General features: G+C 31.3%; 1 protein-coding gene across 16 annotated transcripts in view; it reads left to right on the top strand.

The window, feature by feature from the left end:
* Nucleotides 1–19,565, top strand: part of LOC115209788 (AP-1 complex subunit gamma-1) — a 126,970-nt gene that overhangs the window by 92,737 nt on the left and 14,668 nt on the right. For all 16 annotated transcript variants that reach the window (XM_036501268.1, XM_036501278.1, XM_036501271.1 and 13 more), the window contains 9 exons: nucleotides 6,459–6,554; nucleotides 9,659–9,739; nucleotides 10,074–10,172; nucleotides 11,202–11,257; nucleotides 11,889–12,002; nucleotides 13,150–13,290; nucleotides 14,683–14,737; nucleotides 17,291–17,503; nucleotides 19,199–19,329. In XM_036501268.1, the coding sequence (XP_036357161.1) occupies nucleotides 6,459–6,554; nucleotides 9,659–9,739; nucleotides 10,074–10,172; nucleotides 11,202–11,257; nucleotides 11,889–12,002; nucleotides 13,150–13,290; nucleotides 14,683–14,737; nucleotides 17,291–17,503; nucleotides 19,199–19,329 (986 nt within the window). The remainder of the gene's footprint in view (nucleotides 1–6,458; nucleotides 6,555–9,658; nucleotides 9,740–10,073; nucleotides 10,173–11,201; nucleotides 11,258–11,888; nucleotides 12,003–13,149; nucleotides 13,291–14,682; nucleotides 14,738–17,290; nucleotides 17,504–19,198; nucleotides 19,330–19,565) is intronic.

Raw genomic sequence — 19,565 nt, 5'->3', positions numbered from 1 at the left:
CATACATTCTCTTTTTTTTTACTTTTTTTCTTTTTTCTTTTTTTTTCTTCAATTTTGGAGGACTATTTGTATGGAAATCATTGATTATTGGAAGTCTCATATTTTAGAGCCATGATTTAGCTCTTTTTTTTTCTCTTTTTCCTGTTTCCACATCCTATTTTTCAGAAAGAATATTGCATTGTATGGCCTGATCTCATATTGTGTAGCTTATTTTCTGTTTAATGAAATATGCCTTTAGTGAATGCATGTTTACTTTAACCCTTTTAATACTAATATACTTGAGATAGCCCGGAGTAAAGTGTTATTTAAATTAAAATCTCAATTATAATCTTGTTACAGCATAAATGATATGAAATTTCAGTTGCTCAACAACAGCATCATCAGTAATATTAATATGCTAACTTTTTGCTTTTGTATGTACCTGATGTGTGTGTCACAGTTACTTTAAAGAAGTGGCAAAGCAAGAGAGAGTGAGAGAGAAAGAGGGTGAGTGAAAGAGACTGAGTGGTGACGGCGTTCATTTTGTGTTTTAAATGTTTATCATATCGCAAGAGAAGTAGATACATAGATACATATACACTTTGTTAAATCAAAAGCGTGAGAGAAAAGGGACACAAAGAAAGTGAAAGAGAGAGAAAGTAGATGCATAAATCCAAAGAAAAGCTCGTACACAGATAAGCAGCAAATATTGGATGTCAGTTTCACTTTTCATTACCACACGAGGATAAAATTAACTCACAAATGGCTGAGTACTCCACAAACATGCATAACATTAACGTAGTTCTCAAGGAGAACTACACCCCACACAATATGACAATGTTGGCCCCTTTGAATTACAGCTACAACTCGAGATATATATATATGAATGTATTTGTGTGCGTGTATAGTTTAGGTTAGTTAAAACATGCTTGCAATAATAAGTGTCACGTGGTGGAAATAAAAGCAATTACCAAACTTTCATTCATAAATCCATTTATTGTTTTGTTCTTTTGCATTTCAATTTGTACTCCTGGTTATGTACAAGCACCTATGTAAAACAACATCCTTTATTTTTTAATCATTAACTGCTGATATAGGATGGCGTGAGAAAGAGAGAGAGGAGTGAGTGGTGACACAAAGGAAGGTGGTGTTTGTTTTGTGTTTTCAACCACAGCAAATATTGGATACCATATCCTAAACAAAAACTGTCTAATACATGTCTTTCAATTGAAACACTGAATCATTTTGGACATTAATTGTTCTAATATTAAGAGAAAAACTGAGAGAGAAAGAGAGAGCGAGCTTGAAAGCACAACTAAAACAATTGAGTGAGATGTGGGTGCTATTTCTTGAGCAATTGTGTAGAGGCTCCTTCATTGGCTAGCTTTTAAACATGTCTGACATACACTTTCAATAAAAGGTGGAAAAGTCATTGCTGAAATGTCTTGGATTATATGTCTATTAGTTTAACGATGATTTGGAGCTAAATAATCAGAACACTTGTACAATACATCTTAAACTCATTGTCTCTCCATTACACCTGCACATTCCTAAAATGCATATTGAAATTGTTGTTGCATCATTTGCATCTCTATATACTAAAGCAAGACTCATTACTGAATTGCCATATGCTCTATAATAAATGTGAGGATTTAAATTTACTATGTATCCATGGAATCTACAGAACCAATTTCTATTGCAAACTGCACCAGGGTAGCAAACTGACTATATGATTGACAATTGTTACACTATAATATTCTGCCATGGGATATAAGTACAGTCTTATATCAGATTTAAGCAACACATATTTGGTTTGCTTTAGGTTATTCTGAAACTATTCAATCAGTTACACTTGAGTAGAGCTGGTTGGCTATTCTCAACTATATTTCATGTATTTATAAATTCTTGACACATTTAGTTAATTCATGATGGAAAAATGAATTTTAAAATCTAGTATAATTATGCTATCATACTTATTTAAAATGACACATTAACATTCCAAGTTTATATTGAAATACATGCAGTCTTTACTTTCTATACCTTCTTGGGATAGAGTAATCAAGTTATAGGCATGATCTCTTCATCTCTCTTTCCCTCTTTCTCATATATCAACCTGTATATGCATATGCTTGCAGTTATATATATCATCTCTTTGCTTTCTTATGCTGTCATTTTTTGAGAAAGTATTTTGCAGCAAGGTGGCCTTTTAGTCACTTCTTACAGCATGCATTCATATAATGTATATTTCAATCATATAATACCTAACCATGAATCTCGTACAATAAAAAGAGAATGTGTCCATATATTCTCTTGTGATTTACAAAGCGTCCATTCTTCTTGTGATTTACAAAGCGTTACTGTCTCAGCATAGATTGAGAATATAAGAGGTATTCTAAAATACAGTTCAGTATATACTAATAAGAACTTAAAGGCAAAAACCTCCCCCCATATACACACCCTTTTTTTTCATTATTTTATGCATTTGCTTTGCTTCTAATGTTTTTAGGCCTTTTAGTTCTTAAGTAATGCAGTAGCATCTATTTAACTGTCTTGTAGAATGTCTTTTATTCTCAGATGATGTGAAAACTCAGGCATTTTGTAAATCATAAACAACATTCATTTTATATAATTCTACATACGGCTTGTATTAAGTTCTTTATTTGAATTTTGGACGTCTTAGTCATATATATAATTTATGTAACTAAGAAGTACATCATCATAAAGTAATATTAGTATTCTACTTTATGCATTGAGTTCTATTTCTCCCATTTGTATAAACTATCCTTTGTGTGTCTATATGCATGCTTGTGTGTGTATGTATGTATATATATATGTATGTGTGGGAAGGGAAACCATCTCTTTTAAGTATGTTGTTCTACAAACATTAAAATCAATTTACTCACTTAGTACTAATATGAGAGGCTGCTGAAAGTGGTGAATGTGTGAGATGAAGAGGGGCTACCTCATGCTGACCATACAGAGGGATAAGCAGTTCAAATCAACAGCAGATAAAATTATTAAGGACTTGAGAGGTAGAGCTACAGACCTCCTTCTCTCATACTTTAACCCTTCATTTCCAAACATAAAGCCCTGTCTTGCAAGCTGTATGGTGACCTTACTTGTTCTATTGTCATGAAAAGAGCACTGAGTGTGTGCTATAAAGTAGTTAGCATTAGGAAGGGCATCCAGCCATAGAAACCATGCCAAAATAGACAATTGAACACATTGCAGTTCTTGGACCTGTCAAATCTGTCAGACTATCTAATCCATACCAACATGGGACATAGACGTTGAATGATGGTATATACTTATAAAGTGGAGGAGATTCATATTAAAACTATGTTTCCATTTACAGGAAATTTAGTTTTTTCAGTTGTAAAAATGTACATAGTTTGAAACATTTGTTTATATTGGCAATTTGTTACTTGATTTTGTTGGTCATGGGAGACATTAGATACCTTATTGTTTTTATTGTGTGGCCATTGTCAGTTCTATTGGATAGATCTGTAGCATAAATAAGATTTTATCAACACTTTAAAATGTGCTCATCTTGGCCATGGTGTAAGTTATTTTCATACATAAGACTTAAATTCATTTGGTTCTTGTTTTAAACTTGGTAGGGAATTTGTTGAAAGAAATTTGGCAACTATTCTGAATAGGTGGACTAATTAGTTTGAGTGATATGGAAAAATTTGACCATGGTTTTAAATTTTCTTAAGTTATTGATGTATGGAAGGATGGAAAACAATGAAGTTCTGTATGAAAGACTTCTGATCATGAGTAAAATTTCGAAGATAGGAATCTAAACATTAAGAGCTTAGAAGCATGTGTTGAATTTCCTCTGTTGATTGGATCAATTTAAAGTATTGCAATTATGAGCAGAAATGAAATGTATTATTTTTTTGATATTAGGAAAAATCAATTTATTTTAAGGGTCTTTTGTGCTATTTCATTAAAAATATTGGTGCTCTATCATTTATAATAAAATAAATTTTTGATGACTCATTGGTAGGAGAAGCAAATCTTTAAATATATATATTTAAGTAATATATCATGGAAAATTTTAAATGTTCATATTAAAGACACAGCCCTACTTGGATTTCATTGCTAAAAAATATTAACTCTAGCTAAATATAGAATACTCTAGCCTTATTTTTGATTTTCTTGCAATATATGCTCTTGGGGCAAGTCTTTTACATTAAAATGCTTTTCTTTGAAATAACCACTCATAATGCTTATCTGAAACAATTTTGAAAATTGTTAACAAAGTTAAATCTATAGTGAAATATGAATGTTACTGAAACAATGTTTCAATAACCTTTGTCAGTAAATTACTATAAAAATACTTACACTTGCATAACAACCTTAAACTAATAAACTGATAAATTGTTGAATAATTTTTTATAAACCTACTGAATTTTAATATGTCTAATAAACTTTTTTCTTTTAAAATTTAAACAGTTGTAACCAAATTTTAAAGTTTCAAAATATGGACTCTTTTTTATTTTTATTCTCTATCATTAAAATTGTTTAATATTTATTGTTAGAAATTTTGGTTTCTATTTTAAAAACTTATTCATAAGAAATGTAGAAGAATTAAAATTTTTTAAAATGTAACTGAGAAAACTCTTATTTTATTTTTATAACAAACATTTTTTAAGACAAGAATTTTTATTTTTTTGCTATAAGCATTGCAGAGTTTACATTAATAGTTTTGTTATTTAGTTGGTTTTTATAGTGTTTTAATTTTGTTTCATTACTTTTTACAGTTTTACCTCACGATGACTAATAATTATCTTCTTTTTCAATTAACCCTTTGTGGGCATTAATAAATGATGATTGCTGTAATAATTATATTTTTATATGGTTAGTAATGGTTAGAGTGGGGTGTTACATTCTAATTAGTCATGTTATAAAGGCATGTTTGTTGAATTAGGTGCATGCGCTTTCAGATAGCCAAACCAGCATGCAGTATTAAATATAAACTTGGATATCTGCATGCTCCACATGTTTACTTTTCAGCTTACTTCATGTGGTTAACTGATGCATGTTCAGTATATTTGCTTGTGTATATACTGCATCACTTTTTGAGTTTTTTTTGTTGTTTTTTTTTTCTACTGTTGGGGGATACTCTCTTGTCTTTTTATCCTTTTTTTTTCTAGTAAATGCAGGAATTTATTTTGATTTGCTTGGTTTATATTTACAGACCTCAAAACTGAACTAAGAATATAGCAATGAACTGCAAAATTTGTGCAAAAAAGAAAATCATTTCAATTTGTGCAAAATATATCTCTAAATAGACGGCTTTTATCCTCATAAATGAAATTGCTGCTAAGCCTTATGACAATTTCTTTTCAATTAGCTTTTTTTTTAAATTACATAATATTTATTACACATAGAAAAGTGAATGTTTGGTCAATCTTCAAGCAGGTCAAAATCCTGTTAAATAATTTGGATTGGTGGATTATTTTTATATCTCAAATTTTCTTTCTTAATAATTATCATGTTTGTTTTTTGTCCCCAAGAGGACAACCAGTTGAGCGAAGATGATTTTGTTCACATTCCACCAATTGAAATTAATTCATCTTTAACATAATATAAACATAATATTAACTGGTTATGATATTAAAGTAAGAGAAGCTATCAACATTTAATATTTTTAATCATTACTAATCAAAAAGGAAAATAAAAACAAAAAAGTTAATTACATACATGTTGTTTTAACTGTTGTTAATTAAAAATAAAATCTAGTGAAATGTAACAATTGCAATTGATATAGAATTGCAAATATATTGTTTTTGCTACAAATTTCATGGTTTGTATCATTTTCAAACAATTTTAAAGTGATGTTTCTTTCTTTGGAATACTTCAATATATTTCATTCTACTAAATGTAACTCAGCATTTTGTCTTAGTGTTATTGACAAAATGTATGAAGATAATTTTTTATGAGTTGTAGAACTACATTTGTTTTGGTTAATATGTACATTAGCTATTAAAAAAGTTCTGTTGCCAAGAAGATATAGCAAATAAATTTGTATTTAATTTTAGGCATATATCCAACTTCTCATTGTTTAGAATAAAAACAAAATTAATAATCACTTTGAGGAAGGGCATAATTTTAGTAGCATATAAAAATTGTGCTGTTTTCATTTAAAGTATTCATTTAAGTCTTCACCCAATCATCTAATACACTCACAAGGATTAAATAATTTAAAATATAAGATTTAGTATTTAACCTTAGCATGTACAGCTTCCCTAAATCTGCTAGAATTCAGTAATTAATCTTTGCACATACAACTTCCCTGAATATGATACTTTGGGGATGTTAAAACCTTCAAGGGTTTTCTTTTCCTCCCAAAGAAATTTATTAAAGTTGCTGTTTTTTTTTTATATTAACATACAAATATATTTCGTGTAATCTTGGTGAACTTTTGACATTTTAGAATTAAAATTTCCTTTTTTCTTTTTCTTTTGTAGCTTGTTCCACAGCTGGTTCGTATTCTTAAAAATTTGATTATGGCAGGGTATTCTCCTGAACATGATGTATCCGGTGTTAGTGATCCATTTCTTCAAGTAAGTTACTGGTTTATTTATTTCAATGTATGTATCCGAGAGATCCTGTCAATGGTGGCTTTTGGCTAAATTGTTTATTTGAAATTTTTTTTTATTCTTTCAGTGTGACCAAATCTTTTAAAAAACACTTTTGCTGTTATATTCACTTTTCTTGTACTATTATTACAATAGTAAAGAGAACTGGAATGGGTAGAGGGATAGAATTGATGGAGCAAAGTCAAAACATCTTGAAGAATTTTAGTACATCCCTTTAGATTCTGAATTTAAAACTTGAGATTGACTTTATCTTTCATTCTTCAGGTGTTGATAATATTAAATACCAATCATGTACTGAAGTAGATACATTCAGTTGTAGCCCAAGTGAATTTTGTGACCTTGCGCCTGTGTTAGAAATCATCATTATCGTAATACTATATATTATTCACTCTTTTGCTACCAGCCTGCCTTTCAGCTCACATTTGGTTTTATGGTGCAAAACTTCCCTTAGTATGGAAAGCAGATGTAATGATGTTGATATTTAAAGTACGAAATAGTTCTACTGTCTGCTACTCATATGTTTATACTGGAAATGTTCATGAGGTTTGCTTTATGTAATTGAATTGTTATTGCGGTGTGTGGGGGGCAGCAGAATATTATAACAACTAAGTTTGGTGGCACAGTATAGAACTTTAAAATATAATTAAAACAGGAAATAATCTTATGATATAATTTCAACAAACAATTCTGTGTATATTTTGCTGCGTGAAGTTTTCACATGCATATAATGATCTAGATGTAGCTACAGAAAATGTAAGAAAATTCTGCAACAATTTCATTCATACTTAATGTGTTAAACTCAATGCTAAGGTATTGTTTTATGCAGTTTGCTGACATCATCATGATCATTTTTACATTCATTTTTCCATACTGGCATGGTTTGTGTGAGTTGTCATAGTCCACATAAGTTCTTATTTGAAATTACTGACCACTTGATTGGGTAGCCTGTGATGTGACTTTTAGGCAGAATCCACATCTTGTTGATATTTGATTTTTGGTATGGGTACTTCTTATCACCAAACACTTCACAGGATGCATAGGTGCCACCTGGATTAAGGAAAATGTCATAGATAAAGAGGATGAAAGTGTTCTCGCTACTATGTATCAATCTTATTTGAAGTTAATACTCTCTTAAACAAGTAGTATATGATACAGCTTGCAGACTCCATATCTTGCTTGTACATTCTACTTTGGCATAGTTTCTTATTTGTTTATTGCCCACAAGGGGCTAAACATAGAGGGGACAAACAAGGACAGACAAAGGGATTAAGTTGATTACATTGACCCCGAAAGGATGAAAGGCAAAGTTGACCTCGGCGGAATTTGAACTCAGAACGTAATGGCAGACAAAATACCACTCAGCATTTCGCCTGGCGTGCTAACGTTTCTGCCAGCTCACCGCTTTTGGCATAGTTTTATGGCTAGATGTTCTTTCTATCACTTATCCCTTCAGAGTGTATTGGGTACATCTTATGTCAGCAGAATGAGAGAAATTGTCTTACGTAAGCAGAACTGAAGAATCTCTGCTACCCAATATTAGTTCTTAGGCAAAGTTACTACTTTCTAGACAGGTCAACTGCACCACCCACTGTGCTCCTTTGTGTCACCACACCTCTCGCCATAGTCCATCATCCTGCCATCTGCTATGGTTCTACACCCTGACTACTGTGCACTGTGCATCTAGCACACAAAATAAATGAAAAAACTAGCTAACTTTTGTTGTGTATGTGGTGTTGTTAGCAACTGTTTTCCATCTTGATGCCATTCCTATCACTAACTACTTTACAGTGGGTGCTTTTTATTCACTGCTTTATGTTGGATGGCTACTTTCTTATACTGTCTCCATTCAAATTTATCAATTTCATCATAGTTCAGGTGGGATTAAATGGGTGAAAAGTCTTGGTTGTGGTGAGAAGGCTAACAATGGTTTTATCAAAATTAGTGTGGGTCAAAGTATTCTTAAGAGAATGACAGGTTTATCTTTATTTGTATAGGAGGGAGGGAAGTTTTAGACTAATGGCAATTCACTCAAGATTTTCAAGATCAGTGGAGTGGGTGGACAGGCAGGTGCATTGGCTAGTGAAATTGTATCGTGTGCTAAGTAATATTATTAATTGGCTCACGTTTAAATTTAAATCGTCCTTCTTAGAAATAGTTATTTAAGATAGAACAATACATAGATAATAATAAACTAATAAATATGGTACTTTACCTTTATAATATCTACCAAGCATTCACAGGTATCAATATCTCTGCTATATTTAATTTTATTTTAATGACTTATCTGGAGTTGACACAATTGTTGTTGGTTGTGATAATGCCAACAACTACTAATTATTTCTTTATCTTAGCACAAAGTTCCTTTTGATGAAGTAATAGGCCTATACAATTGACACAGTTATATCACTAGCACCAGTTGTATGAAAGATAGTCATTGCTAGATAGCATAAATGGAAGCAGTTCAACTACTCTGATGATAACAATAATTATAAATTGCATTTGAAGTGTTATAAATTTAATATTCCATGGAGGAGTCTAAGATCTTTGACAAACTGGCAGCATCGTTAGCACACCAGCTGAAATGCTTAGCAACATGTTCTGGGTTCAAATTCTGCCATGGTCGACTTTACCTTTCATCCTTTCGAGGTCGATAACTTAAGAACCAGTGAAACACTGGGGTTGATGTAATCAAGTACCCTCCTGCCAAATTTCAGGCATTGTGCCTTTAGTAGAATTATTATAATTAGAATCTTTGATATAGTAGTAGCTTCCTGTAAGTTGTTTTATTTGTGAAAATAGGAATAGTTTTTTTGAAATTAAAGACGAAGTGAAAACTACATGATATTGCCAGAGTTTCATCCAGTATTTTTGTTCTTTGTATAATTTTTAATAACGGTTTCAGCTTACTTAGCTGCAGCTGAAGAAGTACTTTAATGTTAAATAAGTTGGAGATGTTACTCAAAAGCTAGCATCTTTTGATTGTTTTTTTTTTCTTCTTTTTTTTTATCCCAACTTACGATATAACAAACCCCTACTGAAATTCTAAAAAGTATTTCTTGTTTCATTAGGTAAAAATCCTTCGGCTATTAAGGATACTTGGTAGACTGGATTTGGAAGCCAGTGAGACAATGAATGACATTCTTGCACAAGTGAGTTGTAAAAACTTTCTATTCTTTTCCAAAATTTATATTCATATATTATGTTAATTATATTTTGTATTTAAAGTATTTTTTGTATTCTAAAATTATTGTCATACAAAATAAAATAAATTCTCTTCCATTTATCCCTTTTGGAGATTTTATGAACATTTTAAAATGACCATTTAACAAATCTATATTATAATTTTTCCATGTATTTTAATGGAATTAATTTCTAATGAAATATTATTGTAAAAAGTGTAGGAAAAATTAAGACATTTAATGATATAAATCTTTACTTACTTTTTGTGGTTGATGTAACATTCTAAAATATCTTAAAATTCAGGTTGCTACAAACACAGACACCAGTAAAAATGTAGGACATGCTATCTTGTATGAGATAGTTTTGACCATCATGGGTATTCAGTCAGAAGCTGGTTTGAGAGTAAGTGGGAATATTTTCATTCTTCAAAAGAATCTACTTCCTACTTTTTTTTATAGTTATTTTAATGAATGAGTTTTGGAAGGATGCATTATTTAACACTGTCAAAAATGATGTATTAACTATTTAAATTTAAATCACTGCACTATTTAAATTTTTGCATAATAATGTGCAGATACTGAATTAATTATTAGTTAATTGTGCCTACTACATCATATGAAATGTAGTATTTGTGGAAAATACCCTACTATCAAAAATGAGTTAACTTGGTTCATGTGTCTCAAGTACATGTGCACAGTTCTCATGCAGTAAAGGTAAACCCTTTGCCTGTCCTGTATATCATATGTGATAGACAGGACATAATTTCCTGCTGTCCATGCATCATACATAATACACATTCCTGATTTTTTTTAAACCATCATAGTAAGTTGGAAATTATGAAAGGAAAGCTTTATATTACTCAGAACATGAAACAAGGACTAAGCATGGACATTTAGGACAAAATTAAGAAAATACTTTGGACAAGCAAAGGATTAATGTCTTTTTTTTTTTAATACTGTTATGAGTTGGATGTTTTTGTAAGGCATCTTTTTCCAAAAAATTTCTAATACATGTCATTTTATTTCCAAGGCCTTAATTTACCTCTGCTGATCTGTCTTCCATTACTGTTTCACAAAACTTAATTAATAATAATTTTTATACAGTTTTATGAGGCTCTAATGCAAATTTTCCTAAAATGTAAGTTAGAGCAGAATATATTAAGATATATGAAGCCACATCAGAATGAACTCAGGATTCTTGGAAATTGACAAAAATGGAATGATAAATGAATTAGACTCTTTGTTCAACTCTAGTAATTTCTAGTAATTTCTATCATCAGAAACATAAAAATGATGCAGTTGATGAATGTTTGAAAATATTTTATCATTTGCAAGAGATTTGTTACCTTAGTCTATTTTGAAAATTTTAAAATATTTTATGTCTGATTTTATATGTCTGATAAATTAAAAATAATATTAAATCTCCTTTTAGGTTTTGGCTGTAAATATTTTGGGTAGATTCCTTTTGAATAGTGACAAAAATATTCGGTATGTAAATATTTCCCTTGCTTTTAATGACATTCTATCTTTCTATTTCTGTTGTTAATGTTTAAATTGAGAATTCATTTAACGAATTTGAACAGATATTATATATTGTTGCCACAGATATTGTTCAGATCATTAGACCAATTCATATATAATTAGTAGTGTCACAAAATCTTCATTCTGCTTAGACTATTTAGCTCAGCCAACTTTATCAAAATGTTTGTATAGTAACTTCTCTCGGGGAGAACTCTACCTGAAGCATTAGCATTCACTTCTTATAACACAAAAATGTGTTCAATTTTATGGATTTTGCAGTCTTTGATTTGTTGTATCATTTCCAAAACATGTACAACCGCTTTAAGTTCTTTACACAAGAGAGTGTATCCTAAAAGAAGAAAAGAAGTGTTAGGAAATAGAATTGTGTTTTTTCATTGATACTTTTTCTTTATTTGACTATTATGAGGAACTAATTCTGATGAAGAATAATTTTGCAAAGAAATGTGAACTTATTAGAATATGATATATATGTATGAAATAATTTTGTTATTATTTAAAAAAAACAGTAGTAGATTGACAGAATTATATTGATCTTAGATGAAAGCTTAATTAAGATTAATATTTTTTATTGTTGCAGATATGTTGCTTTAAACACACTACTGCGAGTTGTATATGCTGATCACAATGCTGTACAGCGACACCGGACCACAATTGTTGACTGCTTGAGAGACCCTGATATTTCTATTCGGAAGTAAGTCAAGTAGTTCACATTTGTTCTTTTTTGTACTTAGTCATAGGAGGAAGATCAGCTCGAATGACAGATTGCAGGCCTTCAGAGACTAGTCTGCATGGTTGCAACAGAAGTAGAAGACACTTACCCAAGATGTTGTAGAATAGAACTGAACTCAGAGCCATGTGGTTGTGAAGCAGACTTCTTAGCTACATGGTCATACCTGTTCTAACACTAGATATTTTAAAATTGTGGAACATGTTGTTTCCTCTTCAACTTGTAAAATATCTCTGTCCTTCCATTGTTGATAACCTGTTTGCTATAACCAATTCCTCCTCTTTGCCTCTCTTCCCCCACACTCTAAGCATGTTAACAAACTCATGATTCTCAATACCACCTACCATCCAACACCACCCCTATACCTTCCCACACACACAAATTTTGTTTAAAAAAAACCCAAATTCCCAAACTCAACTCTCTTGTCTTCACCATCACTTATCCTTCAAAAATTCTTCATTCACAAACACACCTCTAAAAATCTTTACCCTGGCCTTTAAAATAATTCTGAGTACCAATTGATCTCATTTTCACAAATAAAAATCTATGCCTGCTCATTTGCCAAAACATCCACCCACACACACACATTTACACACCATACCACTGAATAACAAATTAAACTTCTCCATCTTCTTTCTTATCACAATAACAGATCAATTATTCTAACACATAATCATTCACACTTACACTCCAATGCTACACAAAATCCTACACAAATCACTCTCATCAGCTAAAAACAAATATAGTAAACTCTCCAAAAACCCCAACCATTTTACATACACTCCCCACACTTCTAAGCTTTCCAACACCCACAATAAAATACACAAACATGTATTTTTATTAAAGTTAATATGAAATCTGTAATTACATTTTGAATTGAAGTGGTACGTTGTAAAGCTTATAAATTAAGCTTGTACTTTGTAGATTTACACATTATATCTCCAGGCAAAGCTACTTTCTGTATTTGCTTTATTTGTCCTGACAAGAACTTGAGTACCACCTCTACTTTTTGATAGGGAGTTTTTTTATTAAAAAATAAGGTTTCTGCCATCATATAAATGCCATAATTTGAGAACTTATATTTGTTATTTCATTTTTTTTTTTCTTCTAGACGTGCTATGGAACTATGTTTTGCTCTCATCAGTAGCTCCAATGTACGAGGAATGGTTAAAGAGCTGCTTACATTTCTGGAAACCTGTGATCCTGAATTTAAAGCAGACTGTTGTTCCAACATAGTCTTGGCTGCTGAAAAGTAATTTCTATTCTTTAATTTTCTCAGGCTTTACTATTTAACTCATGCTGAGTGCCACTATAGTTGATAGCTAAATTAGTAGATACATATCAACTACAGTGACTCACAACATGAAGGATTTAATAACACAAACTATAAATGATAGATTTGTAAATCTTTAAGGTGTTTTGTTATCTTTTAATTACATAATTTCATTATTGGCCATCACCATGAGTTTAAAATTGAGTTAGATGTTTTATTAGGTGGAGTGATGGTGGTCATAATGGCCTCCAATATGATGATATAAGTGACTCTATTTACCAGTATTTAAACATATCTCTGCACGTATCCAGCTTGCAATTATTACACTGGTGATATATTACTTTAATTTGGAACAGCTGTTTTAAATAGGTTACTTTCAATATAGAGTGTCTCTCTCTTTTATAGAATTTAGTATCATTGATGGAAAGGATCATCATCATCATCATTTAGCGTCCGTTTTCCATGCTAGCATGGGTTAGAAAAGTGAATGTGTTCAATCAATTGGAAAGAAATGAGTAGATAAGCTGTGTTGTGTAACAGATTGACAAATTTTGTTGTACAGGTGGATTACTGTTTCAAAAATAGAATAAATTTTATTGGTGGATGTATTTCATTAGTTATATATGTTACTTTACCAGCTCTGGAAATTAAACTATGAAATGTTTTTAAAAGTTACGACATTTAATGCCTTTGCCAATAATAAAAGTGTGTATGCTAAGAACAGCCTTTATAATACCTATATGTCAAATGTAGAATGCAACATGGTAGAGGGCAGTTATAATGCACATGATAAAGGAAGATAGTTTATGATGTGTAAATTAAATTTGTCAAAATGACAAGAACTACTATTTTCTACTTTCAGTGTGTGATTAGAATGAACAGGGCAAGGTTTAAAAAATAAATAATGTAGTTTATTTTATTACTAATATTTTGGAGACTGATTTTTTTACAGGGCAGATTCCTCTAATTCATGAAATTTTGGTACTAAAACCATTGATGCTTTTGAAAACTACATTTTTATCTATTTTGTACATGTATTCATGCATTTTACATTTTGTCATGTTAATATCAGTTAGATCAATACATATTATCAAGACATTGTTTTACAGCTAGATGCCCTTGCTATCATTAGCCTTGACATATTTTTCAAGTTTGAGATTTTTCATTGCAGTCATCTTCAAAAATGCAGAGCTAGAAAACAATTTCATATTACCATATGTTGTTCACCACTTTAATGTTTGAAGTGCTGTATATTTGTCAAATAAAATTATTTGAACTTTTTTGAAAATTCATTTTCAAAAAATTTTATCCTTTTTACTGTTTCTTGTAAATGTTTGAGAGTTTCTAGAATGTTACCTTTAATTATTGTAGGTATGCACCAAACAAACGATGGCATATTGATACTGTGGTAAAAGTTTTGACAACGGTTAGTATTGCATTACTGTTGGCATTAAGTTCATTGTGCAAGCTTTAACTGTTTTGGTTGATTTCGGATTATGTTACTACTATTTATTTATATCTAAATGGTAAATGTGCACTGACTGAATGAGATTAAACTTACTCAGGAACTGGTATTTGCAATATGAAGTTTCTTACTAATCTGAAAAAAAAAGAAAGAAAAAAGATATTTGACTAAAAGATCTGGTTGAACAGTATAAAACTTACAAACATGTCACTGAAGTTTTAGAAACAAAGGAATGTTCTATTTACTTCAGTGTCCTTAACTAAAATAAAGACAACATACAGAACATAATTCCTCATTGTAGTTGAATAAGACATAAGTATAGCTTTAGCTGTAATGTTTAAAACAAATTTGAGTTGTTAGTTTGTAGCTGTATATCTCTCTCCATATTATGTCCTATTAGCAACCTTGTTATTCACTTATCTTTAAACATCATTTGAGAACATTGCTTCATACAGTTCATTATTTTAGATAGTGGTGTCACTATGCACATACAAAAGACTAGATTCTAAGTGCCATTCACCCAAAACACAGAGACCATAACAAAGGAGACATAGACTTTAAGGAAACTGGTTGTCATAATGGAAACATGTCTCTAATTTACAAATTTATTATAGCTTTACCAGTTCTCTCCCACCCCCATCATTTCATCAGTGCAATAAACTAATATCAAAAACAAGTCCTTTCACCACATAAGCTTTACATACACTATAGTTACATATCATTAAGCTGGAAAAAAAAATAGTAATGCCCCCAGTGGAATATGGAAATGGTTTCAGAGTTTAAATGAATAAAATTTGAAACCTCTTTGTAAGAATACGAGACTATAAATGAACAGTCATTTAATAGTTGCTCTAAGTTCAAACAACTTGTAATGCGCCCTTAAATATGGTTTCTGATTACAAATATCTTGGGTCATACATATCATCATCTGGAAAAGACTTTCTAACTAGAAAGGGTATAGCCTGGTCAGCCTGTAATGACATGCATAAGATCTGGTCATCAAATCTAAATAGAGACTTCAAACTTGAAATCTTCAAAGCCACAGTCGAACCAATTCTACTATATGGCTCAGAAACCTGGACGTTATCAAAGAAGCTTGAGAGGCGGTTGGATGGAACCTACACTCGCCTCCTTATGAGAGCTCAAAATCTCTCGTGGAGGCGCCATCCAACCAAAATGCAAATATATGGGAAACTACCACCTGTGTCATCTCTTGTGAAAGGTAGGAGAGTCCAGTTTGCTGGACATTGTTGTGGAGCTGAAAAAGAAGTAATTTCTACTCTTCTCCTCTGGAAGCCATCTACTCGCAATACCAGAGGGCGCACACTCTCCTACCCTGATGTAATCTCCAGGGATACAGGCATCCAGCAACAGGACCTCCGTAATGCCATGATGGACCGGGAAGTCTGGCGTAGCATGGTAAATTCCATTGTCTTGACCACGGTCGAACAATGATGATGATGAATTGTCTAAGCTATATGGTCTGAAAAGTTGAAAATTTGAGATAATTTTTTAAATAATTGATTTTTAAAAACATTGAGACTAGTTTTAAATTTTTAAAAATTACAACTCTGAAACTCAATTCTGTGATGGTACTCTAGTTCTAAAGTTTTCAGGCATCTGTACACTTGCATAAATCAAATTCTTGAATAATTTTCTGTTAGGTCTTGGGGTGTTAAACTATTCTGGTTAAGCCAACTATCTATGTATTTGTAATACAAGCAATATTAGCAAGATTCATGTACACTGGTAAACCTTTCAAATATTAATCCTAAGATACACTCATTCAAAAAAACATTTGCAAAAGATTATTATATAAGCTGGCTTGCTACATTAGCATGCCAGACAAAATACTTAGTGGCAGTTCATCCATCTTAACTTTCAGAATTAAAATTCCACCAAGTTCGACTTTGCTTTTCATCCTTTCAGGGTCAATAAAATAAGTACCAGTTGATGTAATTGACTTATACCCTCTCCTGAAATTGCTGGCCAAAATTTTTAAAACCATTATTATTATTATTATTACTAAGGCAGTAACTTGGTAGGATCAATTTGCCTTTCATCCATTCCCACCCACCCACAAAACTCCAGGCCTTGTGCATATAGTAAGAATAATTATTATTCTGAAGGCAGCAAACTGGCAGAATTATTAGCATGTCAGACAAAATGCTTAGTGGCATTTCTTCCAGCTATACTCTAAGTTCAGATTCTTCTGAGGTTGACTTTGCCTTTCAGTCCTTGTAATTTTTCCTTTTAATTATCAGAACTATAACAAAGAATGCTTGATTTCTTGCCACCAATTTTGCCTTTGTCAGACACTGTGTCGTCTATTTATACATTGTATTTTACTATAATTTTGTGATATGGTAATAAATTAATTGAACAGTATTTATAATTTTTTTAATTTTTAAGGCTCTTGCAATTATTCATTTATTTGCTAATTTAAAATTGAAAATTCTTATTTTTTTGCTGAAATACTAAACCTTTGTTCTTGACTGCTTCTGATTTTTCTAGGCTGGTAATTCAGTGCGTGGAGATGTAGTCTCTATTTTGATTCAGTTAATAGCTAGTACCAGCAATCTACATACATATACAGTTTATCAACTGTATAAAGCTATTGGAATGGATATCGAGCAGCAACCTTTGGTCCAAGTTGCTTCTTGGTGTATTGGTGAATATGGAGACCTTCTAGTGAATGGACATTGTGATGAAGAAGAACCATTAAATGTGAGAACATTTCTAATTACATATTTTCAAATGCTTTTTTTTTTAAAGTATAAAATGCTTCTCTAACTATAATATGGAATAATTCTTTTAAATTTTTTATAGTTTTTTTTTAATCTGTGTAACTTTTCTATTCAGTTTGGTCTACTTTTTTAATATACTTCTTGATCATGTAATAAGGCCTGTGGCATAATAGATAACCTTCTTAGCTCATAATTTCTGGGAATAGGCATGGCTTTGTGATTAAAAAACAACACTTCACTACCATATGGTTCCAGGTTTGATTGCACTGCTTGGGCAAGTGTTTACTACAAAAGCCATGCAAAGAGATTCAGTTGATAGAAAATGTTTGGAAGCCCATCAAATGTATGTGTGTGTTTACACACACACACACATTTAGATAGATATATAAATAGTCACAAGCATGGCTGTGCAATTAAGTTTCCTTCCACTCATGTAGTTTTAGATTCAATCCCACTGAGTGGCATCTTGGGCAAATGCCTTCTATATATATAGCTCTGTGCCAACCAATCCCTTGTGTGTGGATTTGGTACATGGAAGCCCATCATTTATATTTATATGTGTGCATTTGTGTGTTTGTTTTTTTACATGCAATAACTATAAACAAACATCACCATTATACAAACCAATGTCCTTCATTTCCCCATTCTTTGGGGAAGCATATTACTCAGCTTGGGTGCAAAAGAGGAAGGACATCTAACCATTGAAAATCTGCCTCAAATTGTATCTGACCCATGCAAGCATAGAAAAGTAGTCATTAAACCTTTGATGTTTAAACCAGCCATATTAGTCCTAAGTATTCTGTTTTATGTTCAGGCTGGCCAGATCTGGCTTCTTGCACCTACCTTTCAATGTCATGCTAAAAAATAAACAATAACAATATAGAATTCTCGAAGCTATGAGATAATCCATGATTAATTCAAAACAATGTGGATAGATAAGCATTATAGTTGATTGAGTAATCTGAAAGCTCAAGAATTAAACAATGATGACTGTATAATGTGGTATTTGTGTCTGAGTTCAAATCACACTCAAGTTGACTTTGTCTTTCACCCTTCTATGATTGATGAGATGAATATTGGCATCTATATAAATTAACTATACTCTGTATTGAAGTGTTCTAGGTGGCCAATATGCCAATGACTGAAACCATGAAAACAATAAAATAATCGAACCTTAAATCAGTGATACCAAGTGCTAGATTAACTTCTGTTCTTTTATATTTATAAACTCTGTGTATTATCTGCATCTATAAACATTTTCTATAGTCATTTGATTTTTGATAAAAATTAGTTTCTCTAAGTAGTCGTTTCATACTTTTTTTGGTTTAGTTAGTGTGTTTGTAAGGTAGAGCAAATAGACATGGGAGTTAAGGCATTGATTTAGGAAATATACAAACAAGGATAAAGAGTATGTATACCAATAATCATTGTATATATACTTAATTGTTGAATGTTCCTTACAAATATTTCGCTTAATGTTTCCTCTACAATTTTCTTCCTTTTTTTCATTACAAAGAATTTTCACTTTGACACTGACTTGTCAGTGAGTTACATTCTCTTTGTAAAAATTAATGCTATGATTGTTTATTAATTTCACTAAATTATTCTTATAAATTTTTTTAATATCTATCCATAAGAAAGTAATTGTTACTTTTTATATTAATTCTAATTACAGGTAAAAGAAGATGATGTTATATCTGCTTTAGAGAAAGTCCTCTCTAACAACAATTCTTCTATTGTATCTAAAGAATATGCCATAACAGCACTACTGAAACTTAGTACCAGATTTTCAGAACTTTCTTCGAAGTGAGTAATTGCTAAATTTAATTTCTAAATATTTATTTATTTATTGTTTTAGAAATTTTGGTTTATAAATGGTCATTGGTGTAGGCATGGCTGTATCAGTAAGAAACTTGCTTCTCAACCATGTAGTCTTGAGTTCAGTTCCACTGTACAACACCCTGGGCAAGTACCTTCTAATAAAGCCCTAGGCTAACTAAAGCCTCGTGAGTGGATTTTATAGGTAGAAACTGGAAGAAACC

Source organism: Octopus sinensis, linkage group LG3, assembly GCF_006345805.1.
Source record: "Octopus sinensis linkage group LG3, ASM634580v1, whole genome shotgun sequence".
NCBI classification, from domain to species: domain Eukaryota; kingdom Metazoa; phylum Mollusca; class Cephalopoda; order Octopoda; family Octopodidae; genus Octopus; species Octopus sinensis.
This window is presented reverse-complemented; position numbering and strand designations above follow the sequence as displayed.